This window comes from Microtus pennsylvanicus, chromosome 2, assembly GCF_037038515.1.
Source record: "Microtus pennsylvanicus isolate mMicPen1 chromosome 2, mMicPen1.hap1, whole genome shotgun sequence".
Classification (NCBI taxonomy): Eukaryota; Metazoa; Chordata; class Mammalia; order Rodentia; family Cricetidae; genus Microtus; species Microtus pennsylvanicus.
The window spans coordinates 13,422,137-13,449,980 of record NC_134580.1 but is presented as its reverse complement, the minus strand read 5'-3'; the positions used below and the strand labels follow the sequence as shown (position 1 = coordinate 13,449,980).

The 27,844-nt window shown below is 51.0% G+C and overlaps 1 protein-coding gene across 2 annotated transcripts in view; it reads left to right on the top strand.

Moving 5' to 3' along the window:
• The window catches only part of Phf21b (PHD finger protein 21B), a 67,036-nt gene extending 48,008 nt beyond the window's left edge, over nucleotides 1–19,028 (top strand). The window contains exons 4-13 of one of the 2 annotated variants that reach the window (XM_075960224.1): nucleotides 605–949; nucleotides 1,999–2,130; nucleotides 6,727–6,778; nucleotides 8,186–8,262; nucleotides 10,130–10,184; nucleotides 11,429–11,451; nucleotides 13,072–13,230; nucleotides 13,544–13,619; nucleotides 13,811–13,914; nucleotides 17,091–19,028. In XM_075960224.1, the coding sequence (XP_075816339.1) occupies nucleotides 605–949; nucleotides 1,999–2,130; nucleotides 6,727–6,778; nucleotides 8,186–8,262; nucleotides 10,130–10,184; nucleotides 11,429–11,451; nucleotides 13,072–13,230; nucleotides 13,544–13,619; nucleotides 13,811–13,914; nucleotides 17,091–17,309 (1,242 nt within the window). In that variant the 3' untranslated portion in view covers nucleotides 17,310–19,028. The remainder of the gene's footprint in view (nucleotides 1–604; nucleotides 950–1,998; nucleotides 2,131–6,726; nucleotides 6,779–8,185; nucleotides 8,263–10,129; nucleotides 10,185–11,428; nucleotides 11,452–13,071; nucleotides 13,231–13,543; nucleotides 13,620–13,810; nucleotides 13,915–17,090) is intronic. The other variant, XM_075960225.1, reaches the window with a different exon arrangement.
• Nucleotides 19,029–27,844: the final 8,816 nt, after the last annotated feature.

Sequence of the window (27,844 nt, the reverse complement as noted above, 5' to 3'; positions counted from 1 at the left end):
AAGACCACCCACACGCCCTGAGATCCAGGATTGGCCACACAAGCTGACTGGAGCCATTGCAGGTGATTGCCTGCAGCCCATGCCCCACCTCCATGTGTGTGGGCTCTTTGGAGTGATTGGTGCCCAAGGGCTACCAGCTACGTTTGTCAGGGAGCTGCAGGAGCCCTGTGGCTCACCTGGTCCTGCACAAGGGACATGATCCCAGCATCTGTGACACTGGGGGGCTTTGTGTGTTGGCTTGGTGTGATGAAGATGCATTCCAGCTGGGCTCTGTTTTGGGCTCCCATCTCCTCCACCCCTCACAGTTTGCTCTCAAGTGCACCAGAAGGGACTGTAGCCTGGAGCAGCTTCATCTGAGTCCAGGGGTGGATGGGTGGGTAGGGATGATAACTCAATGTACAGCCAAGCAAGGGAGATGGTGGACAGAGTAGCTTGAGCCTTGGGGTCAAGTTCATGGCTGCTGGGAGACTCTGAGCGGGATCACACAGGGTCCCTTCCCCTCTAATGTCGGACTCGGCTTGTCTGCTTGAAGTTTGCCCCGCTGCTGTGCCTTCATCAAAAGCTTGTGTCTCTGTCTGACCACACACTGGTCCCTTCCTCCCAGGTTAGGCCAAAGACTCTGATTCCAGACAGCCTCCCTGTCACCCCGGGCAGGGACCGGCCACCCAAGCAGCCCCCAACATTCCAAAAGGCCACTGTGGTCAGCATCAAGAACCCCAGCCCAGCCCTCCCCACTGCCAACAACACCGTCAACCATGTGCCAACACCCAGCAGCCAGGCCCTCACCGAGCCTACCGCCATCACCTCACCCCTGAGCAGTGCCGGGGTGGCCTATGCCATCATCTCCACCTCCCCCAGCAATGCTGCCACCATCACCCCCAGCACCACCGTGCCCGTGGCCAGCGACAGCATCAAAGTGCAGCCCCTCCTCATCAGTGCTGACAAAAAGGTGAGTGTATGGAGGGAGTATGAACCAGCGATGAGCAGGATGAAAAATGAGTGTGAATGGGACAGGAGGTGTGAGCAGATGAGAGTGGGAATTGGATGGAGCATGAGTATATATATGGTCACGGGTGCAGATCTGTTTCAGAATCAAGAGAGGTGAAGGAATGAAGGTTAGCACGAGTGGTGCTATGAATGAGTGATCGACTGAGTGACTCTGTAAATGTGTAAATGAGGGGGCAGGTGGGTGGGTATGGGATAATACGTCCAGCTGAGAGAACTGCCATTCACTAATACAGGAATAATGAACTCATAACGTGTGGCTGAATGGGTAGCTGCAAGAGAGTCTGGTGCTGCTGTTCTATCTGATGGCAGACTCAAGTGGTCAAGAGCTGTTTTATGCCCCAGTTGCCTGGATGGGGCAGGGCAAGGAACTCCTTGATATCTTATGAGGAATTTCGTTTTAACGCTGAAACTAAAATCATCTTCCCATGTCCTCTAGAGCGCTCTGAAGATTGCCCTGTGTGAGGCCTTTGGGGAAACATGGTAGCTCCTGTTTTCCTGTTGGAAATCTTTTCCTTAGTTCCCTCTGCCTACTTTCTTGCCTGTAGCTGAGATGTCTTTCCATTTCCCCAGGCAACCTCAAATCAAGTCCCTCTGCTTCCCAACTAATGTCTCAGGCAGGGAAGGCATTTGAATGCTCCCAGGCTCTGTGTACATTTGAGCTGAGAGTAAAGAGTTAGCTCCCCCTGGAGGCTTTATTGCTGGTGTATTCCCTGTGGCTCAGAGAGATACAGAGTATTCTCTCTGAGGCCACATAGCCAGGGAGTGGTAAGACTTGCACCCAGGCCTGCTTGCTCTGTAACCCTGGCCATCTCTCACACAAATGTCCTGATGGAGGTGGAGGTGGGGATGGGGGGATATTTGGAAGCCAGGCCCTGGACACAGGGCAGCCACCTGGTTCCTTCCTCTGTGATATACCTTTCAGGACCTACCTGACTCCTAGCTGCTCCTTTCCTAGATCCCTGCCCCTCTCATCCTTCCTGCGTCTTCCAGGTCATCATCATTCAGCCTCAAGTGCAGACGCAGCCTGAGAATTCAGCAGAGCCCCGGCCACCCACGGAGGAGCCACCTCAGGGAGCTCAGGCCACCAAGGAAGATCAACCCCCCAGCCAGGAGAATCCCGAGGTAGTGTGGCCTGCTGGAGGGCCCTACCCCTTCTTGGCTTTAAGACCAGGCTCTTTGCAGGCTTGGGACAACTTCATTAGGAAGTTCTTGACTGGATGTAGTGAACTCTTGACTGGATGTAGCTGCCAGAGCAGGGCTCACTCAGTGAGCTGTGTCTGCACCCTCTGTTCTCTGGGCTGTGCAGGCAGGGTAAGGCCATGGTCAGCACGGATTCTACCATCTTGCTGCCTGGCTTAGTGTCAACAATGTTGCTTCCTGTCTAGTGATTTGTAGACACACAGGAGCAGTAAGGCCTGGGTTGCTGGAGGATTCTGAATTGAGTCGCTGGATCAGGGATGTTATCCACCTTCCCCGCTGGCTGTGAGCCTTGTTCCTCTCAGGACTAAGCCCAAAAAGAGATGTTTGCCCACCATGGGCAGCATGCGGCCCCTGCCCCTGCTTCCTGTTTGTGTTCAACTCTGGAAGCTTGAGGGATATGGAACAAGACCAATAGTTCTATAGGGCTAAGAACTTTCCAGAAGTTGCACATGACACCTCCTCCCACTCCCTAGAGGAAGAGGGATAATTGGAACCATTCCAGTCACCTTCAGTCATAGAGCAAGGCAACAGCTGTCCAAGGACGTGGCTTCATCGGGTGTTTGTCCCATTCTAGGACTATACTCTCAGCCCCACGTCACCGAGACCATCCTTGCTCTGCTGTGGTCTTCTCCACATGGCTCTTCTCATTCAGACTCTAATTTCATTGGTGAACCCTCATTCATCCTACCAGAGTCCAGTCAGCATGATGCCCTGCCCCCAGCTGATCCCATACCAGCAAAGTCTCCCCTAGGTCCCCAGGCTCCCGAGCTCCTGGTGATTGCAGTGACCTGTGGTCCCAAAGACATCTTTTGATTTCTGAGCCTTTTGTCTTCCCTCAGCATTCACACTTGGGTTTGCCCTCCCCCGTGCTCTGTGATGCAAGCAAGGAGCTCAGGCTGGGCAAATGTGGTCCTTGTCCTGGGAAGCTCCTTTCTGAGGGCAGAGACCAATGTGACTACAAAGGCTGCCAAACGGGGCTAAGAAACTTCCAGTGAGCCGTGAGCCACGGGAGAAAGGGTAGAGAGAGGCTACTTGAGGGGATGAAGGGGGCTTTGCATAAAGAGAGACATGATGGACATAGATTAAGGGAATGCCAGAGGCTAGAGGCAGAGGGACTGGCAGGGCAGGTGGAGGGTACTGTGTAAGCAGTAAGGGCTGGAGACTCCCAGATAGGTCAGCGGGGCTGCAGATAACAGGTAACTTAAGAGTAGAGGGTCATCCCTGGACAGACAGATAACAGAACCTGATTCCAGAAGACCAGGCAGCCAGGGTGGGGTTTTGATCCTTAAATGCGGGAGCCAGAGAGTATCTGGGTAAAAGAGTGATTTGGTTATTGCCCTTGCTCGTGTGCAGTAGGCCTTGAGGGGCTGAAGAGATAGCAAAGTTGGTAAAGAGCTTGCCTGTCATGTACAAAGCCTTGGGGTTGCTAAAAATTCACACTGCTGCATATGCTGGATGTGGTGGTACCCACCTCTCATCCTAGCCCTGGGGTTGAGGCAGGAGGACCCATTCAAGGTCATCCCTGGCTACCTAGTGAGTTGGAGTCCAGCCTGGGCTACATGAGACCCAGTATACACACACACACATATGTGCACGTGCACACACACACCCCAAAAGAAAAAAGAAAGAAAGGAAAAGGGAAGGAAGGAAGGAAGGAAGGAAGGAAGGAAGGAAGGAAGGAAGGAAGGAAGGAAGGAAGGGGCCACATCTCCTCAATGACCCCAGCCCCAAGGTCCTATTGGGTCCAGCCTGTGACAGTGTCTGAGCACCACATGGTAAGGCCCTGGCTGGCTTGTTGCCTGTAGCCCTTGCCTACTCCTGTCTCTGCTGCCTTGAGGTTTGCAGTATTCTCCATTCAGGAAGTTTCTGAATCTCCTTGTTCTCTCGGAGTGCATCTTAGTCAATTATTGCGCATTTTTACAATTAGTATAATTATATCTAACTGCGTAATTGGTGTAAATACTCATAACGGCTTAAACATAACAGTCAGAATACGCCCTGGTGTAGAAGCCCTTGTTCAAGTTTGAGAGTTGGGCAGCATAGGCCTATAGCAGGAGACCGTGTGCCAATCAGGACACCAAGTGGCAGCCTTTAGGCACCTCGCTGAGTCAAGTGGGACCCCAGGCCATTGCAGGCCACAGGTTCTGGTTTCTGTATGGTCCTCGGGATAGAACGACACTCCGCCCCTGAGCTATTATACAACTCCAGCCTTCTTTAGCTTCCTCTTTTGAAACTGGGTCTCACTAGGTTGCCAAGGCTGAACTTGAACTCACTCTCTGTTGCCCAGACAGGACTTCAACTTGTTTTACTCCTGTCCCGGCCTCCCTGGTAGCAGGATTATAGGCCCGTGTCTTAGAACTAGGCATGGACATCAGTTTTTGTAAAGAACCTGAACAGCTGGTGATGAGGCCTGCAGACCTGACGAGCCTGCCAGGAGAGTGTTGAAACGGCCCAGAAGTTATATAGCAGCAGGAACTTTGGGTGGCCAGCAGCTCAGAACGATACCTGGACACTTTGAAAGGGGTGTTTTGGTGGCAGTTGTGAGGAGTGGGGGCACAGGATGGAGGGTACACACAGCCTATGCTCACTGTAGGAGGTGCCCCTACATGGATAGATGTGTCCTCACAGCAAGCAGCTTGTGTGCCCAAAACTGCAGCAAGCCTGCTGCACGTGCCCAGGTCAGAAGTAGTCTCTGGCAGAGCCCAGGGCATGCCCAGGCTACCCAGCCCTGCAGCTGGGAACCGGAGATGCCACCCTTACTGTTGGCAGCTAAGTCAGGGCAGGGTGGGCTGCAGTCAAGTTTCTCAGGACAGTACTGTAGAGGCCAGCCACTTTGCCAGGGGTTGCCTCTGACTTCCTCACTCGCGGGTCCTAAACTTTCTGCAAAAAAGGTGACGGGTGTGAGAAGCCCCTATTATTTAACTTGCAAGAGACTATGGGCCTGGTTCATCTCCGTCATCAAAGTCCTTACACTTCCAAGACATCCCAAAAGGCCAGTAGAGCTGGGTCTGGCCTCTTTGGCTTGTAGGGAGCTCCCAGCTCAGTCTGTATCCTTGGGTTCCATGTCCACAGAATCAAAAATACTAAAGGAGAGACGAGGGGGGAGGATTTTGGAAAGTTTGAAAGGCAGTGCTTGGATTTGCTGCACACCAAGCATAGCCCAGAATCCTGTCATTGAAGTGTGGGCGTGTCCTGCCGGAATGCAGTTTCACAGATCCTCAGGCTCCCTCACTTCCTGTGTCTCCTCTGCCATGACTGTTGCACACAGACATCTCTGCTGTCAGTATTCCCTAGAGAGCACAGTGAAGCAATGATTTATTTGTGGTTTCTGTCACATCAGGCATTACAGGCCACATAGAAGTGGTTTAAAGAATTCAGGAGGTGTGCGTGGGATTTGTGTAGACACTGCTGTTTTGTATAAGGGACAGCCCAGAGGATTCTGGCTTCCGCTAGGGCCAGGATAGTGTGCACCCTGTGGGGCTCCATCTTCCACGCTATCGTCCCCCCTCCTTTCAGTCCCTCTTGTTTGCTCAGACATCCATTTGCCGAACATGCACACCAAGCATAGCCCAGAATCCTGTCATTGAAGTGTGGGCGTGTCCTGCCGGAATGCAGTTTCACAGATCCTCAGGCTCCCTCACTTCCTGTGTCTCCTCTGCCATGACTGTTGCACACAGACATCTCTGCTGTCAGTATTCCCTAGAGAGCACAGTGAAGCAATGATTTATTTGTGGTTTCTGTCACATCAGGCATTACAGGCCACATAGAAGTGGAATAAAGAATTCAGGAGGTGTGCGTGGGATTTGTGTAGACACTGCTGTTTTGTATAAGGGACAGCCCAGAGGATTCTGGCTTCCACTAGGGCCAGGATAGTGTGCACCCTGTGGGGCTCCATCTTCCACGCTATCGTCCCTCCTCCTTTCAGTCCCTCTTGTTTGCTCAGACGTCCATTTGCCGAACATGCACACTGCAGAGCCCACTCCACGGACAGAATGGTTTGGGAAATGGCACCCATCTGTCTGTCTGTTCTTCCTCTGCTTAAGGCCAGAGCCTTCTGCAGGCTGAGATCACCTTTCTCATTCCTCAAGGGTACCTGTCATCTTGCCAGCCCCATGCTATTCGTTTTTAAAGTGTATTTGAACTGGGCAATAGTGGCATACCCCTTTAATCCCAGCATTCAGGAGACAGAGGCAGGCAGATCTCTGAGTTCGAGGCCAGCGTGGTCTACTAGAACTAGTTCCAGGAATGCAACAGAAAACCCCTACCTCAAAAAACAAAACAACAACAACAGAAGTGTATTTGAGGACTGTGTTATCCAGCTCCATCACAGGCCCCTAGCTACTCCCTACACTGATGTTGGACAGTTTCTGGGTATCTGAGTTCCCCAACTTTCTGGGGCAGTGGCTGCATGACTGAGCATCCCCAGGGGATAGCCCTGTGGCTCACAGACTATTTCTTGCCTGACTCGGATGAGAGCCGACAGCTGTGTTAATGCCTCTCTATCCCCTTTCTTTTCAGAAAATTGCCTTCATGGTAGCTCTAGGCCTGGTCACAACGGAACACCTGGAAGGTAATGATGGAGACAGTGGGTGGAGTTTGGCAGGTGGGACTTGGTGGGGCCCTAGATAGAAGCAGGTCATGGCTGTGCCCTATCCAGATGTGAGGCTCCTAGGAACCCAGCCCCAGGTAGTGGAGGCACAATAACAAGACAAGCCAGAGAAACATCTGGTTTTCTGTATCCCATGACTGAACATGCCTGTCATGGCACTGTCACAACCTGACTCCACCCTGGAGGCTGCACAGTGATGTAACAGGGGTCCTTGTCCAATCCTGCCATTCACTAACACATGAGAGCTGATGTTTCCTTATTTCTTTGGTCTTTGGTCCACTTTGGACCTCTCTCTTCATCTACAGCATAAGGGAAACCATCTCCTTAAGCTTGTTGGGTTGTGGGGAGTGAGGGAATGGTACTTTCCTAATATGCAACTGGCCTTCACTTTGAAAACCTCTCTCCATGATCCGGGATCTCACAGTATTTATTTGGATCCCGATCACTTCCACCAAGGCCCGTGGTGCCTCACAGGGAACACACAGAGAGACACTGACAGTGGTCAGGAGGAAGCTGACAGAGATGAGGAATGGGCACCTTGGGCAGCTACATGAGGAGGCAGAACAAGCTGCAGCATGCAAGGGAGATGGGCGGGAAAGCAGGCAGGCCACTGGGCACTGGACACCACAAAGCTGTGCCTGATGGAGCAGAACCAGGACCTCACTCTGCTGCTGCCGTCCAGGGGTTCCGAGACGGGGCGGGGGGCTGCCTTGGTCACTGTTCCACTGCTGTGAAGAGTCCCTGTGACCAAGACAACTCATAAAAGGAAGCATTTAACTGGGGACTTGCTCACAGTTTCAAGCTCAGTCCATTGTCATCATGGCAGGGAGCATGGCAGCAGGCAGATGTGGTGCTCGAGAAGTAGCTGAAAGGTACATCTTGATCCACAAGCAGAGAGAGAGGGGGAGAGAGAGAGAGAGAGAGAGAGAGAGAGAGAGAGAGAGAGAGAGAGAGAGAGAGAGAGGGAGGGAGGGAGGGAGGGAGGGAGAGAGAGAGAGAGAGAGAGAGAGAGAGAGAGAGAGAGAGAGAGAGAGAGAGAACCTGGGCTTGGCATAGGCTTTTAAGACTTCAAACCCACCCCCAGTGACCCAGTGACATACACTTTCTCCAACAAGGCCACACCTCCTAATCCTTTCAAGGAGTTCCACTCCCTGGTGACTAAACATTCAAATATATGAGCCTCTGGGGGCCATTCTTATTTAAACTACCACATGGCCTTATGCTGAGGAGTGTGTCCCTGTCCCCTCATCCCCTGCCTGGCATTCATCCTAAGTCCACTGGAGCCATGCTATAAGCAGTTCCTGGAGGCTCTGACCTGCCCTGACCTACTGGGTGAGGAGCCTGTGACTGCTCTATCTGCCTTTCCAGAAATCCAGAGCAAGCGTCAGGAGCGGAAGAGGAGGAGCACGGCTAACCCTGCCTATAGCGGCTTCTTGGAGACCGAGGTGGGACTCTTGGGCACCACCCCTGGGGCTGGGAGAAATGGTGTAGAGCCCCATGTGCCCCTCCCCCTTCTGCGATGAAAATTTGATGGGTCCAGATGAGTCTTTGGGACCTCGGCCAGCTTTCTTACTGTCTTCTTGCCCATCCTTCCTAACCAGAAGCATTCAGCCGAAGCAAGGCGTGTACTCTCACTGAGTGTTCACACCTGTAACATAGCAGCCAGGAAGCTGAGACAGGACTTTTAGCTCCAGGCCATCCTGGGTTACATAGTGAGACCCTGTCATAAAACAAATGCTGTCTGTTGGAGTCCTAGCAGAGGCCCCTCTGAGTATCAAACACACCTGCTGGCCACAGGTAGCGCTGGGTCCCTCATGAGACTATTATGAAAGGCCCATGGACAAAGCCCGGGACCCAGGCTACGCACTGATGCGTCATATCACAGAGTCCACTGTGGCTTGTCCTTCACTGGGGAGGCTCCTATGGTGTATCTCTGCTCTGATGGACTGTACCATCTCAGGCCTGTGCTCTCTCAACCCCTGGGTCTGGGCAGCCGGTGGGCAGCAAGCAGGGACCCAATCTCTGGTCCTCTAGAAGAACAGCAGGTGCTCCTAATGGCTCCTAATGGCTGAGCTGTTCTTTAGGATGTGGGTTCCACATCCATGTCTCATGAACTTGAATTTAGCTCCAATTCTGCAGTGCCCCATCCAGGGGAGAAAAGTGGCTCCCCAACCTCTGTCCACCATCTGTCCCTTGCCCTCCCCACTCCTGTCTTAGAAGGTACTTACTCTTGAACACATCCCGCTCTCTTCTCCTGGGTCTAGCGAGCTAGCCGTGTCCCCCAGACATGGGGACCTTTCACACGGCCATCAACGGCAAAGGGTGTGGCTCAGCTGGTGGAGTGCTTGCCTAGTATCCATTAAGTTCTGAGTTCAAGTCCTGCCCTCCACAGCACTGCTAAAATCAGGCGTGGTGGCCTGTATTTGTAATCTCAGCACTTGGGAGGTGACAGGATTAGGAGTTCAAGGTCATTCTTGGTTACGTAAGAGTTCAAGGCTAGCCTGGACTGAATAAAACTGATTTAAAAATAAATGCAGGAAGGAAGAATCTTAAGTTGTCTTTAGCCTCCAACCAAGAACACATATTCTGACACCAAGACCCAGGCCTCAGCCCTGTGATTGTTAAGAAACTCTGGGCATAGAATCTATTCAGTGTGCACATCTGTGGCCAGAGCCGCGGGACCTCCTTAGCCACAGTCAGCTCAAAACCCTGTGACCCTTGAACCTCAGACAAGCATGCAAACTAAGAGCAGTCCTTTGCCGGTCTCTTCCTTGCCCTTGAGTGCAGCTTGACTACATTGAGAAGGCTTCAAAACTGATTCTAGAACAATCTTTCTGCCATAGCCAGAACCACTTGGAACCACCAAGGTCGGGGTGGGAGTGAGGTCACTAAAACTAATGCTTCTACCTCTTTCCTGGGCCTCTGCAACTGCCAGGTTTGGGCCACATGCCAGGAGGTGAAATTGGGTGGGGAGGGGCAGTCCATATACCTCCTGGCTGTAGAACAGAGAAAGGTCAGGGGCAAGTGGAAGGGCGGTGCTGGCTTTGTCCCTAACCCATTGTGCTTGGAGATATTCCTGCCTAAGACAACTTGGGATGGAGATTCCTGGCCCTCAACAGAACCCAGCCTTTGTAGACTCCTGCTCTGCCCCTGGGTCCTGGTATCTGTTCATCCCCCGTGTCTTCTACATAGGGTGTCTGTCCGGTCTCCAGAGCCCCATGTCGGGCTGTCTCATAGGGTCCTGGGCAGGGCATCGTAGTGACATAAGATTGTGTATGAACGATTCTTTGGCTCTGCTTTCTGTCGCCACAGAGGAAGCGGCTGGCCTCCAGCTATCTCCACAACCCCCTGTTCCTGACAACACGAGGTAAGTGCCAGCCAGAGCCACAGCTTCCACGGACCCACACCCCTCCCTGAGCCTCTCCACTGCTCTCTGAGCTTCATGTAACCTCTGCTCTCGGGGCTCCTGGGGAAGGAGGAGGGCTGCCAGAGTCGGCTCCATCTCATTAGATACAGACACTGCAGTGGGGACATGCTGCCCTCCAGAGTTACAACGCTGCTGGGTGTCCAGCTCAGAGAACCAGGCTGAAGATCGTTGTGGTAGGGCCGTCCACCAAAGGGCTGAGCGTGCAGGCCACAAGGTGTGTAGAGGGTGCCTCTGCTCCCCTGCCCCGCTGTCTACAGCCCCATGCTGCCAGTTAGCCATGCTGCCTGCCATTAAACAGCTCTGGAAGAACAGGCCCTCATCTCCCAGCTGAACTGGGCATCATCCCAACCCTGCCCTCTCTCCTGGACTGACTCTGGGCAGTTGGACGGCCTCAGCTAATCGAGGAGTACTGGGTGCTGGGCCCAGTTCTTACAGACAGGGACATACATCCCAACTTTCAATAGGGTCCTTTCTCCTGTGCCAACCATCTTCCATGGCTGGGAGCTAATGTCCCTCTCATCATAGTACTCAGGAAACTGAGGCAGGAGGATTGCTGTCAGTTTCAGGCCAGCCTACCTTAAAGAAAGACTTTGTCTCAGAAGAAAGAACTAGCAGTAGCTTTGGAGGGCAGGAAATGCCTCCCTGCGTCTTGGGATTCTGCGTAGCTCTTGGCATCAGCCACTCCTTAGTTGCTGGACCACTGATCTACACAGTGGGCCTGTAATGCCTGCTCTAGTTGGTGGGCAGTTCCCCCCAGGAACAGCATCGTCACAGATGGTTTGTCTAGGAACCTGGAAGGAAAACCCTGCTTGAGTTTCCTACTCCATGTGGTTTGAGATCATGGCCTTAAATACAAAGCGTTCACAGCCAGAAGGAGCTGGAAACAGGTTACTCCAAGGGGTCTTCTGAATTCTGGTTTTGTCTCTGGGCACCTCCCTGTGCAAGCCATGATGCTCATGAGTTCAGATGCTGTGAGCCTGTTCCCACGTAGGTCCTGGCCAGAACCAAGGCAGAGTCTTCCCTCATCACGTGGTTCTGAGAACTCCGGTATCATTGGGCCTTGTGATACTCCCATCATGCTCTAGAGCAAGGACTCTGCCACACCAAGCCAGTGGGACCCCAGCCATGACCCATGCTTCTCCCACCCCCACTAACATCTTCTCCACCCTTCCTCCCTGTGCTAGCCAATGAGGACCCCTGCTGGAAGGTACGTGACCCCCATCTTCACATGAAGGGGTGTGGGACATCTCTCAATGCTTTATCTTGGTACCCAGAGCTTTCACAACACCAGGCCTGCTTTCCTCATCCCTCATGCCAGGCTGAGCCCTACATTACTGCAGGGAATTCCCCCCTGCCTGGTCCTGAGGGTGTTCACATTGTACCACCTGACCCTGGCTCTGCCTGGCTTTTCTGCGTGACCCTCGGCAGAACTGGCCATCTTTAGTTCTCTGTTGTCATCCAATGGGCTAGTTCCCAGGGTGTTACCCTGTGTGCCCATTGTGATCCTGTGACTCCGCCCACCCACAAAGCCCACATCCCTGTTCCCTGAGCTGGGACCTGGATCCTGAGCATAACCTCTCACTGACCTAATTCCTTTTCATTTACTTGATTTATGGTGTGTGTGTGTGTGTGTGTATGTGCGCGCGTGCGCACACGTGCACCATTGTGCAAGGGTAGAGGTCAGAGGGCAGCTTGTGGGGCTCCGTTTTCTTCTTCTATCACATAAGCCGTAGGGATGGATCTCAACCTCAGCATCAGGGGCTTCTGCGCTCTGAACTCTCTCCACAGCCCTTCCCCAGTTTCTAATCTAATTCTGAATGAACCTTGTCCCACACGCTCGCACGCGCAAGGGAACTGCTTACAGCCTGCTCTGGGTGGCCACGGTGCTTTCCAAGGCCCCCTGCAGTAGTAAACACAGGTACCCAGACCACACAGATAAGGGGACGCATGAGATGGTGGAAGACTCCCCCTTTTCCATAAGTTCCTAGTCCCGGAGGGGCCTTGGCTTCGAGGCAGGAGGCATGGATTGTGGTCCTGGCTCCACTCCCATCCTCACTTCCTGTGTGACCCCAGGCCAATGCTTCGTCCTTCCTGAGTCTTTGCACTGGATGCAGGATACAAATGAGAGACTTGGAGGCCCCCTTTGGGAACACCTCTGGTGTCCAGTCCCTTGCGACAGGGGCCATCCCTTCCCACTACTTCAGTGCTGGAGCCGGAAACTTGATAGTCTTACAGACCAGGGCCATTGTCAGTGGCTGGATGGGTGTGGGTCATCGGCGGAGCTCCCCTTGGTGCAGCCTGCTGGTGGGCTGGGGAGCACAGTCCCTAGAGCTTATCCTGAGGCCTCTGGGAGGGACAGAAGAGCTCTATCCTGTACTGCACTGCAGGACATCAGGCATGGGCGGGGTGCACTTTGTGTTCTCTGTTCTGTCCTGCCCAGCACTCAAGGGGCAGCTGTTCTTATCCCTGTGGTGGATATGGAAACAGGTGTGTGACCCACCCAGCTGGCAGGGGTCCTTACTAGATGGGTTTGCAGTTGAGGGACTAAAGGTGTAGCCTGTGTCAGGTTACAGTCCCCACCCTGAGGCAGTGTATACTTGAGGAGGAGTCATCGCTGCAGGGCCCTGCTGCCTGGGAGGCTTGGTGCTGGGGCCTGCTGTGTGACTCCAGTGCTCAGTGCCCTGGTCAGGGTATACAGGAGTGCCCTGGAACCCTACCCATGGGGCACATATCTGACACTCTCACCCTGAAGGGGCATCTCTCCCTCCCACTCTCTCAAGCTGCCTGGGCCTGACTGAAGCACTTTCTGCCCTCCTTTCTCTTGCAGAATGAAATCACCCACGATGAATTCTGTGGTGCCTGCAAGCGAGGAGCCAACCTACAGCTCTGTGGCACCTGTTCAGGGGCCTACCACCTCAGCTGCCTGGACCCGCCTCTTAAGACGGCACCCAAGGGTGTATGGGTCTGCCCCAAGTGCCAGCGGAAGGTGCGGGCAGAAGGGCTCACACTTTGCCCCTGCACATTTGAGACAGTGTTCTGGGTCATCCCCAGGATGGGTGTAGCAGGAGAGTGACGAGGGGGTCTTGAGCATCCATCCCTGGCTTCTACAAAGAAGAGAAACCTAGAAGGAAGTCACTCATTGAGTGGCCCCAGTGGACCAAGCTGGTATAACTCCTATCCCCTGCTCACAGTTGGGAATCTGGCTCAGAGAGCATGCCTCCCAGGGGTGCATAGCCAGGATCTGGTCTCAGAAAGTTCTGGGGCCTGTATTCTTTCTCATCATCCCATCTGCCCCACAGGCCTTAAAGAAAGACGAGGGTGTGCCCTGGACCGGGATGCTGGCTATTGTGCACTCCTATGTCACCCACAAGACAGGTAAGGGTCCCTAGGAGTGGGAAAGGACCCCTGGGTTCATATGGGACCTTGGGGGATGCAGGGCATGTCCAGGTTCTTCTGGGCCAGAGCTCTGAGAAAGGGGTGGCTGGGGCTGGTCCCTAGCAGGACATTCAGATCCAGCCACTCACCTGCCCCTCCATGGAGCTGGCCTCTCTCTCTCTCTCCCCCAGTGAAAGAGGAAGAGAAGCAGAAACTGCTGCAGCGTGGCAGCGAGCTACAGACTGAGCACCAGCAGCTGGAGGAGCGGGACCGGCAGCTGGCCTCAGCGGTGAAGGTGAGCGCAAGTCGGGTGGGTCCCTCATCACCCATTCGCCGAACCCACAGGCCCACAGGCCCACAGGTTCAGGGCGCAGCTCTGATGTAGACCATGGTAGCTTACCAAGCTTTTGGGGACATTCTGAAGCTCCCTCCTCTCAGCTGTGACCTTGGCAAGGCCCCGCCTGTCTGAACCTCAACTTCCTCCTCTATAAAGGGAACATCATCCTATGTAGATTGATGATAGACAAAGGATGAAGATGATGATGGTGGAGATGGTGCTGATGGTGGGTGGAAATGGTAGTGATGATGATTGTGGTAGTGATGGTGGGTGGTAATGGTAGTGATGGTGATTGTGGTAGCAATGGTGATGATGGTGTTTTGGTGGTAGCTATAGTGGTGTTGATGGTGGGTGGAAGTGGTAGTGGTGGTGGAGATGGTAGGTGGTGATAGTGGTGATGATGGTTGTGGTGCCAATGGTGATGATTACGGTGATGATGGAAATGGCAAATGATGCTGGCAGTTGTAGTGACGGTAGTCCTAATAGCAGTTCTGGGCCCTGGAAGAGGTTGGCTTTTCTGTTTTATTTGATTTATTTATTTTTATGGTGCAGGGGATTGAGCATAGTGTCTCACGCATGTTACACAAACACTTTATATCCCAGGCATGGAGGATATGGTCTCATGCATGTTACACAAACACTTTATATCCCAGGCATGGAGGATGGGAGGGAAAGAGGGGGGCTAGAGGTGGTAATGCATGTACAGATACGCATACTTGTGTGCACATGTGTTGAGGCCAGAGAAGGCTGTCTGATGTTTCCTCTGTTACTCTCCACTTATTCCCTACATAGGGGCTTTATCACCAAACCTGACTCCGGCCATTTTGGCTTGGCTGTTGAGCTTTTGATTTCCCAGGATCCTCCTGTCTCTGACTCCCAACCTTGGGGTTACAGCCACATATGGTCATGAGTGACTTGTATGTGACAGCTGAGGATTCCAGCTCAGTGGCTCACATCACAGAACAAACACTCTTACCCACTGAGCCATCTCCCCCGCTTTCCCTGCATTGCCTGGTGTTTTCCTTAGCAATTTGAGACAAGGTCTTAGTAAGTTGCCCAAGCAGGCCTTGAACTCACTGTCTTTCACCTTCATCTGCCCAAGGATCTGGAATCTCAGGCTGGAGAAGCTCTCTAAATGCAGTGCCTTGATAGTCAGGATTCTAGAGATCAGAGCTGATAGCATGAATCTGTGAAGACACGTAAAGGGCTTGGCTAGAATGCCTTACAGACTGTGGTCTAGCTAGCCCAACCATGGCTGTCTACCCACAGGTCCAAGAATCCAGGAACTGTTCAGTCCATGAGGCTGGATTGTCTCAGCTTGTCTTCAGTATATGCCAGAATCCCAAAGTAGTCTCTAAAGCCAGTGAAGGAATGGACTTGTCAGTAAGAGCAAACAGGCAAAGAGAGCAAGCTTCCTGCTTCCATGCCCTCTATATAGAGGCTACCAGCAAAAAGTGTGGCCCGGGTTAGAGGTGGATCTTTCCACCTGAAAGATCAGGATTTGAGAGAAATCCTATCTCAAAATCAAATTAAAACAAAACAAAACAAAAAGAGCAGAGTTTGAAGTGGGGTCTTCCCACTTCAAATGATTAAATTAAGAAAAAAATCCTTCACAGGTATACTCTCAGCCATTTGGGTTATAGATAATTCCAGATGTAGTCAAGTTGACGATCAAGAATCGCCATTACAAGTCCACCCCTCATCAGCTTGACGCACACTTTGTCTCCTTATGTCCTGCCTAATCTCCAAATGAAAACAATAACTAGAATTTAATTACACACAACATGATATTACTATCCCGTGCATAATGACAGATGCATTATATATTCAACCGGGTCATAATTATGCCTAACGTGACATAACTGTCCATCATACAACCACAAATCCATAAAACAGGTGTTACTGTCCCTTGAAGGATGCTCTTTTGGTATCTCAACTTACGTATGATAACCACCGATATTCTCTTAATTGATGTTACTTGATAAAGAAATTTTCATATTCTTATCATATGCTTGATATTACATGGTAAAGAAATCAAGGAAAGAAAACAAAAATATTTGTACAAAAAAATACATTCTTAACGAAATATGACAGAAACACTCATGTCAACTACAATTCTCATTTCTGCTGCTGGTGACGTGGCCTTAGCTGGGGTAACCACCTTCCTCCATTACCCATTTTGTATGTCCTCCACCCTCGGCAAGCACTCTAGTAGGTTCTCGGCTCTTTTCCTGGAGGAGTGACCAATGCCTTCATTCCTGAAGGGTCTGTGCCCTTTGTCATCCTGCCTGGATTAGATTGTTGTAGTCTTCCATTGATTTAATCACAGGACATAGAAGCACCAAGAGACGCCCTAAAGGATCTCCTGCACTCCAGACATAATCCTTCTTACCTCCATTGTGGAAAAGCAATCCAATTTCCCATGCGAATCTGGATCATTCACCCCTCCCTGTTGGCTTAAGGGCATCAGAAGCCCAAGTGGCTGGAGGTTGCCGGGGAGATCTGAGCTTCCAGTTTAGTGGAATGTTTGTTGTGGCTCCTGACAGAAGTGTTCCCCACTCTGGAACCAAAATTTCTAGGCCAGCAGAGGGTGTGGCCCAGAATAAAGGTGGATCTTCTCACTGCGAAGATCCAGATTAGAAGTGTGTCTTCCTACTTTAAACGATTTAATAAAGAAGAAAAATTCCTCACAAATGTTCCCATTTGAGTTTTAGATAAATCCATATGTGATCAAATTGACAACCAAGAATCACTATCCTAAACCCTATAAAATCCCTGATTATCCATGTGGTGTGAGGGGTGCCCCACGGAGGTCAATATTACACTGGCACCATTTGACCTAGAACCATGGTCATGTGGCTGTAGGCCTCAGTTCCACCGCAGTGTTGTCTCAGTGGACTTCACTGGCTTCCGCTGGCGCAGATGGACCATCAGCTTCAGGGGCAGACATTCCTGGAGCCAACACGACACTCCAATCCTTTACTTAACCCCATTTTGTGTGAGGCCCTTGGCCTGTTTCAGGTTCTGCTGGGGGTTGGGAGGCTGTGGGAAAAGGTGGGCCTACCAGTGTGGCTGGCCCAGGATGCTGCAGAATTCAATTCTGAGGCCATCTCCAACACTTCTGATCTTGACAGAAATGCCTGGAACTGAAGACAAGTCTCCTGGCCCGCCAAAGGGGCACACAGTCATCGCTGGACCGCATCCGGGCCCTGCTGAGACTGATCCAGGGTGAGCAGGTGCTCCAGGTCGCTATGGCAACCACCAGCCCCACCCCGCTTCTGGTGGGGCCCTGGACCAAGCCTTCCACTACCACTATGCGCACTGCCCTCCAGCACCCCCAGAGCCACAACTGACCCCAGGGACCTGAATTATACAACTCACGGAAAGTTACTGGGACCTTGCTCTCAAGACCTGGGGGGATCTGTCGGCCTTAATTCATAGACTCTATGAATTTTAGACAAAAATAAACTAGACAGAGTGACGGAGAGAAAAAGGAGTGAGCTGGACACCCCAGAGTCAGAGCCAGCATGAGGTAGATCCCTGAACCAGTTGCTGGGTCCACCTGAGGGTGTCTCAGACCAAGGCACAGGCAGCCCTCACCCCGAGCTGTCGTGGCCAGCTTTCTCATTGTGTTGTCCCCCTCAGGAGAGGAAGACTTCAGCCTTTGGGGAGGCAAGGGACAACAGATAGCTGATTAGTGGGGTGGCAGGGTGAGCCTCTGGTACAAGAGAGGATAGCTAACCTAGGTAGTTCTTCAGTGGCCCTGAGGCTCCCTGTGACCCGCTGGCCCCTAATCCATCAGTATTACTATGTTAAAACTCAGTCATTTAACTAGACAAATGACAGGCCAGCTTCTCCTGGGGTCACTGCTGCATGGGCTGCCAAGCCTGGCCTCTGCCTCATTCTTCCCTGGCTCACGCCCTTGCTGCAGCCCACTTCTTCCTATTGCCAATCTCTGGAATGTTCCTTCTGGAGTTCTGGGTTAGACAGAGCAGTCGCCCACCACGGGAGGCCCGTGGCAGGTTTCCCCTCATAATGGAAGCCTTTAGCGCACTCTCCATGGTAGGAACTGCCAAGCATCCTGCCCACTTCTTGCCAGTTAAAGACACTATGCCAAAAAGAGCTTCACACTTCTTGTATAGCGTTTTCTGTTGTACGATCCGTAATGTGAACTTGCACCCCGCCTGCCTTCCTCTGCACCTGGTAGTCTCCGCTCCAGTACAGGAACGAAGTAACCTCCTCCCCTGAGAGGGGCTGGATGGAGCACCCAGAAGGGATCTAGAGATCTAGGGGGAGGCAGAGAGGGTGGTGCATTTGGGGGCCTGACCTTTGGAGACTCCAGAGCCCTCCTCCTCAATGCTGTCTCCTCATTTGCAGGGAGTGCAGGTCCCTAAGCACCCTGGGGGTTCCTGCACCTCTGTGAGCCATGCAGCCCACTTTGCAAGCCCCACCCTGTCCTGAGGGACACAGCACAACCCATACGCGATCAGGAGCCCCAGGGCTCCCCCGAGCATATCACATGGTGCCGAATTGCGGCGGGCACTCGTGCCCGCGCCAGGGCCACAGCTGCACACCTGTGCCCGCAGACACACGTGCAGAGTGGGAAGGCTGGCTGCGACCCCACCGCCAGCTACTGTCCCTCCTGTCATTTTTCACGACTCCGGGAGAAACTGTGCTGTAGGATACAAATCTATTTTAATACACGTTACACTGGGTTGAACAAGATTTTTATATTCTTTTATCGATGAACGGCGTGCGCCGCGCGAGGTGCACGCCTATATATTGGTTACGAGGTGCCGATGACGCATTACCGCGCGGCTGGTGACCGTAACTGTCTTCAGGTTCTTCTTTCGTTGGTTTGATTTGCTTCTTGGATGCATTGAGTTCGATTTTGTAAGAAACGTGGGAGGATGTGGAAGTTGGACCCGGGATGGGGAGCTGCTGACGTGTCTTGAGACTTAGTTTTTTTGGGGAGGGTACCAAGGAGGATAGTGGCTAGAGAAAGTGTTTGTCTTAAATATACCAGTGTAGTTTTTCCTTCTATATGATGCATTAAACCCAATTTCAAAGCCTGGTGGTCCTGTGTCCTTGCTTTCAGTCTGAGACTGGGGAACCCTAGAACAACTGAATGGATTTCAAAAACAGCAAGAGTTACGTTTGTCCCCCTACCCCAAAGGAAATCTGAAAGGCGGCAGATTATGAAGATCACCGAAACTAGCTTGGCTGGTCTCTGCAGAGCGCCTGGGGCCTCACTCAGTCAGGGTTCTCAGCTTGTCCTCTTCACTCACTCATTTTGCCTCCTGGACATATGAACCCACTGCTACCCCAGTGTTTTCTTTGAGAGCAGGCTCCTGGAAAGGCAGACCACCAGCATGAGCTCCAGACCCTTCCAAGGGGCTTCAATCAGCCTGGAGATCAGCTCTCACCTGTGCACCTGCCACTGATCTCTTGGATGCTGCGTGTGGAGCTGGGAATAGAAACATAAATGCATGTGTGCACCCCCGCATACACACACACATATGCACGCTCATGCACTGTAAGGCTAGACAGACCATCAAACGTGTTCACTGTAGCCATGGCCTAGTGCCCTCGCTCGGCTGGGAGCACACAGTTTGAAGGGGGGTCCAGAACTCTGCCTGCCCTGTCTACACACTCCCCACCCTTCTGCCTCCTGAGCAATCTTCACACCCCTCTTCCCGGTCCCCAGATCTCTCCTATTCTCTAGCCCACCCTCTCCCCCATCCCAATGCTCCTCTAGGACAATCTCCACAGTCAGTAGTGACTTTGGAATAGATCCAGTGGGTGCCCTGCTCATGCAGCCCACGGGACTTACTAATGACGGTCCACGTTGAAGCAGCCCACGTGGCTCTTGAGTGACTGTCCAGTGTCTACTCCAGGCTGCTCCCGCCTACCTGGCCTCCCTATGCTGGAGACCCCCCATCTACATCAGCCTCTGCTTTCTGCAGAGCTCCTTGGATAGCTGTCCCCTCAGTTCCTGTGTCTACATAGGAAGCCACCCCGGACTGATGTCACTAGAGGACGTCTCAGCTTCAGCATAGGCTCCTTCCCCAGCAGTGCACCAAGAGTCACCCCTGATCCCGTGACTTCCACACCCATCTCTGGTTAAATCCGTCAGCTGTGTCATAGAGACGAGTAAAATGGGACCTAGCTCCCTTCTGCTCCAAGATCTCTGTTGCTTGGCCCTCAGTGCCCTGTCTTGTCACCTAGATTGAGACCTCTGCTGCCACCATCTACCTGCTGCTTCCTACTCTGTAGTAACAGGTGTGGGTGGGGCCACCGCTAACAAGTCTGCCCTGTGTGCTCAGCTAAAGTTCAAGTCCTTTAAAGTTAACCAGCCTTCCTTGCGGCATCCGCCGCCACAGGGCTCTCAGCCCCTGCTGGTCTCTTTCTGCTGCTCCCTACCATCTCCACCTCCTGCTCTGCTTCAGTTCACAAAGCGAGCTCCCACTGCAGGCCCCTTGCACACACAGGGCCTCTGTTCTGCAGACTCTTGCTCACTGCCTCCCCAGGTTGCTTTGAGATTTGACCTTGGCCATTGTCCTCTCCCGGCAGGTTTCCCTGCTACCTGGCAGTGGCTTCAGCATGGCCTGCCCACCTCCACCTCTTCTTGTTGGTTCTTTAGACTTCACAGCCCATTTTACACTTTCTCTGTCGGGTAGATGAGACTTTATTGGTGTGTTAGGCAAAAGGCTTGAACAAAACATTGATGGAGGAAGGTCATTGGCTAACAAAGGAACTGCCTTGGCCCATTTCATTGGTTAGAAGATAGGTGGGAGGAGTAAACAGAACAAAACGCTGGGAGGAAGAGGAAGTGAGCTCAGACTCAACAGCTCTCCTCTCGGGAGCAGAAGCCTCAGAGAGACGCTATGCTCCCAGCTCCTGGGCAGACACATGCGATGAAGTTCCGACCCAGGATGGACGTAGGCTAGAATCTTCCCGGTAAGACCGGTGCTCACAGATTATTAGAGATGGGTTGATCGGGATATCAGAATTAGCCAGTAAGGGCTAGAACTAAAGGACCAAGCAGTGTTTAAAAGAATACAGTGTCCTGAGTTCCTTGCTCGTGCTCCGTCTCCTTCTGCTCCTGATTTGGACCTTGAAATTTCTGTCCCGTGCTCCTCTGTCTCTGTCTCCTTTCATCGCCTGATGAAGGTTAATATTCATGCCTATGAACTCAGGACCGCGAGGGGCGCACCCACACACTGAGACAATGGGGATGTTCTATCGGGAACTCACCAAGGCCAGCTGGCCTGGGTCTGAAAAAGCATGGGATAAATCCGGACTAGCTGAACATAGAGGACAATGAGGAATACTGAGAACTTAAGAACAATCGCAGTGGGGTTTTGATCCTACTGCACGTACTGGCTTTGGGGGAGCCTAGGCAGTTTGGATGCTCACCTTAGGAGACCTGGATAGAGGTGGGCGGTCCTTGGGCTTCCCACAGGTCAGGGAACCCTGATTGCTCTTTGAGCAGATGAGGGAGGGTGACTTGATCGGGGGAGGGGGAGGGAAATGGGAGGCGGTTGTGGGGAGGAGGCAGAAATCCTTAATAAATAAATAAATTAAAAAAAAGAAAAAAAGAATACAGTGTCCGTGTAATTATTTCAGGGCAAAAGCTAGCCGAGCAGGCGGCTGGGGTGTTGGGGACGCAGCCCCGCCGCCGCTCCTATTACTACAAAACATGGATCATAGACTTTGAGTCCATCTCATGGTGGGTGGTAGGAGGCCTGGCTGGGCAAAGCAGTTCCCACCATATTTGTCCAGGAAGAAGAGGTATAGGGAGAAAAGATGCGTGGAGAGAGAAACTAATACTATCTTCTGGTCCTTTCCATGTTTTAAAATTGTTTGGTTGATATTTGTTCATGCATTCATTGGTTTACTTTTTTATTTTAAATTTAGTTATTTTATTATGTGTATGTATGTGATTGAGTGTATATATGTGCGCCACATACATGTCAGAGCCCTTGGAGATCGAAAGAGGTATCAGATCCCCTGGAAATGAAGTCAGAGGCAGTTGTGGGCCACCTTGTGGGTGCTGGGGACTGAACTTGCCCCTATGATTTCCGCCCCTCCTTTTTCTTCATGAGACAGGGTCTTCTGTAGCCCAGACTGGTCTCTAACTCATTATGTAGTTAAGGAGTCTGTTCTTCTGATCCTTCTGCCTCTGCCTCCCAAGTTCTGGCATTACAGGTTTTGCCACTACTCCTGGTTGGTTGGTGCTGTGACAAAACCTGTGGTTTTGTAAATGCTGGTCAAGCGCTCTACCAACTGAAGTATAGCCCCAACCATCATGTGTGAATTAAAAATATTTATTGCTGGGCCCTTTAATTCCAGTATGCAGGAGGCACAAGTAGATGGAACTGTCAGTTTGAGGCCAGCCTGGTCTACATAGTGTGTTCCAGGCCGACCAGAGCTGTATAATGACACTCTTGTCTCAAGAATTAAAAATAAATAAATATATATAACCCAAATCCTGCCTGCCAACTCTCTCCTCCTCCCTGCCTTGGCTATCTGTAACTGTCAGTAACCAGGGACCATCTCTGACCAACATTACCTCCTGCCTATTGTAACAATTGTCCAACAGTTTTCCACCTCAGCACAAAAACAAATGGTATCCGCAAGCTGCTTCTACCTCCCTCCTCTTCTTCCTTCCTTCCCTCCTTTCTTCCTTCCTTCCTTGTTTGCTTGCTTTCTGTCTGTCTGCCTGTGTTTCTGTTTTGGTTTGGGGGAACAAGACTCTCACTATGTAGCTCTGGCTGGCCTGGAACTCACTATGAGGTCCACCCACTTTTGCCTCCCAAGTGCTGGGATGCAAAGTGTGTGCCACCACCTCCTGCGGACCTCCCTCCTCATCTTTGTAGCTCTCATTTCTCTTGCCCCCTATAGCAATTGGATGTCTAGTCCAACACGGAAAGAAAGAAGTGAGACTCGGCACCTTTTGCTTTGTTTCTCATTTAAGTGATAATATTTCAATAACTTCACCATAAGTGTTGTGGTAGTCAGGGTTCTCTAGAGGAATGGAATGCTCAGAACGGATGCATATTTAAAGGGGGTTTATTACATTAGCCTACACAGTACATGCTGGGTAGTCACACAATGGCTGTCTCACAGGAGACAGGTTGGGAACCGCCAGCAGCCTCAATTCAGGGCCAAAGGCCTGGAGGATTCCCAGGGAGACACTGGTGTTCAATCTGGGCTGGAAGGCTGATGAAGTTGGCTTCAGATATCAGTAGAGGACAACATCAGCCCTCACCAGCAAGAGGCCAAGACAGGCAAGAAACAAATGCCTTTCCCTTGGACATCCTTGCATCTGAGCCCCAGCCACTGGAAGGTGCCACCCATCCAGGAAGGGTCTTTCCCCCTTAGTTAATGTAAGAAATCCCTCACAGGCATGCCCAGCCGATTCTAGATCACATCAAGTTGATAATATTATGATAGATGGAAAGTCTCTGCTAGTCTTAGTTTCCTTTGAGTTTTATTTGTGTGTGTGCGCGCGCGCACGTGCGTGTGTTCAGGATACATGTAGAGGCCAGAAGAAAGTGCCAGATTCAATGGCTAGAGTTAAACGTAGTTATGAGCTGCCCAAATGGGTTCTGGGGACCAAACTCCCGTCTTCTGCAAGGGCCTCAAGTCCTTTCACCAGGCCAAAGGTTTTTTGTTTGTTTGTTTTAAAATTGTGGTTGTTTTTTAAATTTTTTCCAAATGCATATACCATGATTTTAAAACCATGTCAGTATCCCCTGATTCAGTAAATGTGATTATTTATATCAATTTTCAAACACTAAACCAAGTTTAAACTCTTGGAATAAACCCTCCTCGCTCATGGCTCAGCACCCCTTCCATGCTGCTCCATTTGACTTGCTGATAGGCAGTGTTCTATACCGATACTTCCGTGGGACGTTAAATTTCTGCTAGTCTTTTTGATGCCTCAGACACCTTTATAAGTCAGAAACACGTCCGCTTGTTTCCCGGAAGTCTTTCTGTTTGGACGCACTAGCGAAGCCTAGCAAAGCCGTCTGGAGCTAGAGCAGGAAGGTGGTACATTTCCACTTAACAGTTCAGTATGTTTCATACACGGGGCTGTTGGGATATTCTCTCCTGCTGTCAGTTTCAATCCGTTGAGTTATTCAAGGAATTATCACTTAGGCTGATGTTGGCATAAAATTGTTCTCGACATTTTGATGATCATTTTTCTCTCTGCACGCTCTAAAGTGATAAGCACATTTTCTTTCTTAATTTGTGCTTCCTCTCAGCTTGATTTGTTGTCTATCAAGGGGTTCATGAATGCATGTATTTATGCGAAGAACTGACTTTGGGGTTTGTTTATATTCTCTATCGTCTGTTATTGATTTATTGGTTTTGTTTGCTTTGGGTATTGAGAATAGAACCCAAGTCAAGGCAAGCGCTCTGGTGCCGAGCTGCACCCCAGCCCCAATTTCTTTTTTCTTTTTCCTTTTACGGTTGAGACAAGTTCTCATTATATAGCCCATGCTGACCCAGAACTCACAATCCTCCTGCCTCAGCCTGCTGAGAACTAAAATTACAAATGTGTGCCACCGTTATCGAGCTTTTGCTGGTCACGTCTTTCTATTGGTCAACTTGACACCAGCTGGAGTCGTCTGAAAAAGGGAACCTGGGTTGAGAAAATGCCTCCATCAGATTGTTTGCAGGAAGTCTGTGGGGCATTTGCTTGACTAATGACTGGTGTGGGAGGGCTCAGCTCCCCTTGGGCAGGGCCAGCCCTCCGCAGCTGGTCCTGAGTTCTACCAGAAAGCAAACTGAAGGAGGCACGACAAACAAGTCAGTAAGCAGTGCTGTTCTCTGGTCTCTGCTTCGGTTCCTGCCGCCACGTCCGTGTCTTTTGACTTCCCTTGGTGATCAACTGTGACTGGGATGTGTAAGCCGAATAAACCCTTTCTTCCTCAAGGTGTTTTCTAGTCATGGGGTTTATCATGTGTGGTGGCTCGCACCTTTAATCCTAATATTGGAAGGCAGGGGCAGGCAGATCTCTGAATCTAAGGCCAGTCTGGTCTGCATAGTGAGTTCCCAGGACAGCCAAGGTTACTTGTAGTAAGACTCTATGTCAAAAGAAAAATGAAAGAAAGAAGGAAGAGAGAGAGAAGAGAGAGAGATAGGAGAGAGAATTTCTGTTACCTTTTATTTCCTTCCCTTGTCTCTGACAGTGCAGCACCAGCCACTGTTTTTAGATCATTTCTTTTGGTTTTTTTTCCCCTGCAAGTTTTATCTCTCCCTCGAGATCCCACTTTAATGCTTCATGAATGTTGATGTGTTGTGACATTAGCATGTCTTTAGATTATTTTCAGTGCGAATTCAAATTATTTTCTTGGGAGCTGGGGGGGGGGTGGTTCAGTCAACAAAGTATAAGCCTCAGAACTTGAACCCCAGAACTCATGCAAAAACAAAACCAAAAAAAGCCTTGTGGCACTTGCTTGTAATCCCATTAACGAGGAGACAAACAGGCAGAACTCTGGGGCTTGCTGGCCAACCAGTGCAGCCTAATTGGCCAGTAAGAAACTGTCTGTAATAAAAAGGTGCGGCTGGAGATATGGCTCAGCAGCTGAGAGCACTTGCTTACTCCTCTTGCAAAGGATCCACATGCGGTTCCCAGCACCCATGCCTGGTGTTTCACAGAGCAACTACCTGAAACTTCATCTCTAGGTCGTCCAACACCCTTCCAGGCCTCTTCAGACACCTACACTCAAACGCACACCCCGACACAGATCACATGTGTACACATAATTCACAGCAAAAGATTTGAAACAACAACAGACAAACAAAAACCATGGGCCTGGAGAGGTGGCTCACAGTTAAAAGCACTGGCTGCTCTTGCAAATGGACCCAGGGTCAGTTCCCAGTTCCTCTGTGGTGTCTCACAACCATCTCTAACTCCAGGGGATCTGATGCCCTCTACTGGCCGTCATGGTCTCTGCATGCACATTATATACAGACATGCCTGTCACAAAACTCTCATACACGTAAAATAAAAAGATAAAATCATCCAGGCTTGGTGGCACAGGCCTCTAGTCCTAGTACTCAGGATCTCTGTGAGTTTGAGGCCATCCTGATCTACATAACAAGTTCCAGGCCAGCCAAAAAACAAAATAGGTGAACCCGAGAAATAACACCCAAGGTTGTCCTCCGACCTCCACATACACAGGGCACACTGAACCCCTCATGCGTGCATGTATTAGAAATTAATTTCTTGCCTACATTCTGACTTCTTCTTTAACACGCTGACTTGTGTATTTCTTCTTTTTAAAAAACATTTTTCTGTACTTGAATTTTCCCCCTCTAGATATTGATTTTTTTTCAAAATTAATTCTTGATCTTCATCAAGATCTTCATCTGATTTTAATTCCTTTAATTTACCCAGGCTTGTCTTAGGACCGTGACTGTGGTCTACACTGGTAGCCACACCCTCTCAATTGTTGAGTATGATGTTCTGTAAACACTGCATAGATCCAGGTGTTCGGCTTGTTTAATGTCTTCATGCTTCGTGACCCCCCTCCCCACCCCATCCCTTTCTCCCTCCATCCCGAACACTGAGGGGTGTAACCCATAGCCACTGAGGGGTGGGACACACGCTAGGCAAGCGCTCTACCACCAAGCCCCATTCTCTGCACCCGTCATTCAGTTTTTTCTGTTTAGTGTGCACATATGTGTGTGTATATGTGTGCACATGTATGTGGGCACACGCATGTGGAGAAGTAGTTATTTCCTTAGTCCCCAGGCTTGTGTACAAGTAAGCACCTTTACCCACTGAGCCATCCCACGGCATCCAACATTCAGTCTTTTTTAAAATTTATTTTTATTTTATGTGCATTAATGTTTTGCTCGCACGTATGTCTGTGTGAGCATGTCAGAACCCCTGCAACGGGAGTTACGGACAGTTGTGAGATACCATGTGGATGCTGGGAATTTAACCGGGATCCTCTGGAAGAGCAGCCAGTACTCTTAACCACTGAGCTATCTCTCCAGCCCCCCACCAGTTTTCAATAACTGCTTCAGCTTGTATATCATTCAACGTGCGTGAAATCATTCGGTGATGAGCAATTGTGGGCTTGCAGAGACTTCCTGCCAGTTTTTGGATCACAGAGGTGTGACAAGCACAGATGGTCACCAGGAGAAACTCAGATACAAATCGACACATCCGTCAGTTCTGGTCATGTTGGCTGTAGGACACTCTGCAGTCCCCGCACCTCGACTTACTGCTCTTCCTGCTGATGAAGGACAGGCTGGCGGCATTGCCCTGCAGCAATGCTCTGGTTCCCCTCCCGGGTCATTCCTAGACACATAGTCTGATTTCCCCAGCTCACTGAGTTGCTCTTCCAGCCTCTGCATCAGTCTGTGCCTCAGCCGTTGATGAGTGACTTCTCTTTTCTGACTTCCATTTTCCCTCCCTGACATTTCCTGCCATGACGAACCCTGGTGCATGTGGGTCTGGCTGGTGCCTGTGGTTCACTGTGAATGTCAGCCACAAGTTCTGGGCAGCCTGCTGAACCTCTGGAGTCATTGGCAATCTCAGTCGTTTCTGCAAAAGTGAATGTTTGACTAATTTATCCGGGGTGTCCTGGCGATGCTGACACCCTGGAGTCCTTGTCCAGGCATTGTTGGCATTGTTTTAAGCCGGGACATTTTGTGTGCTTCCCACATGCGATCGCAATAATCACTTTCTTTTGCTGTGGGAATGATCGGGGAAATTGTGCCGAGACACAGGAAGGTGATGGGTCCACGCAGCGCTGGGCTGGGATTCTACAATTACCATTTGTGAAGAGAAACTGTTATCAAAGGACCGGCAGGAGACCATCTTGGGGCACCTCTCCAAGTCAGGAAATTTGAAACATAT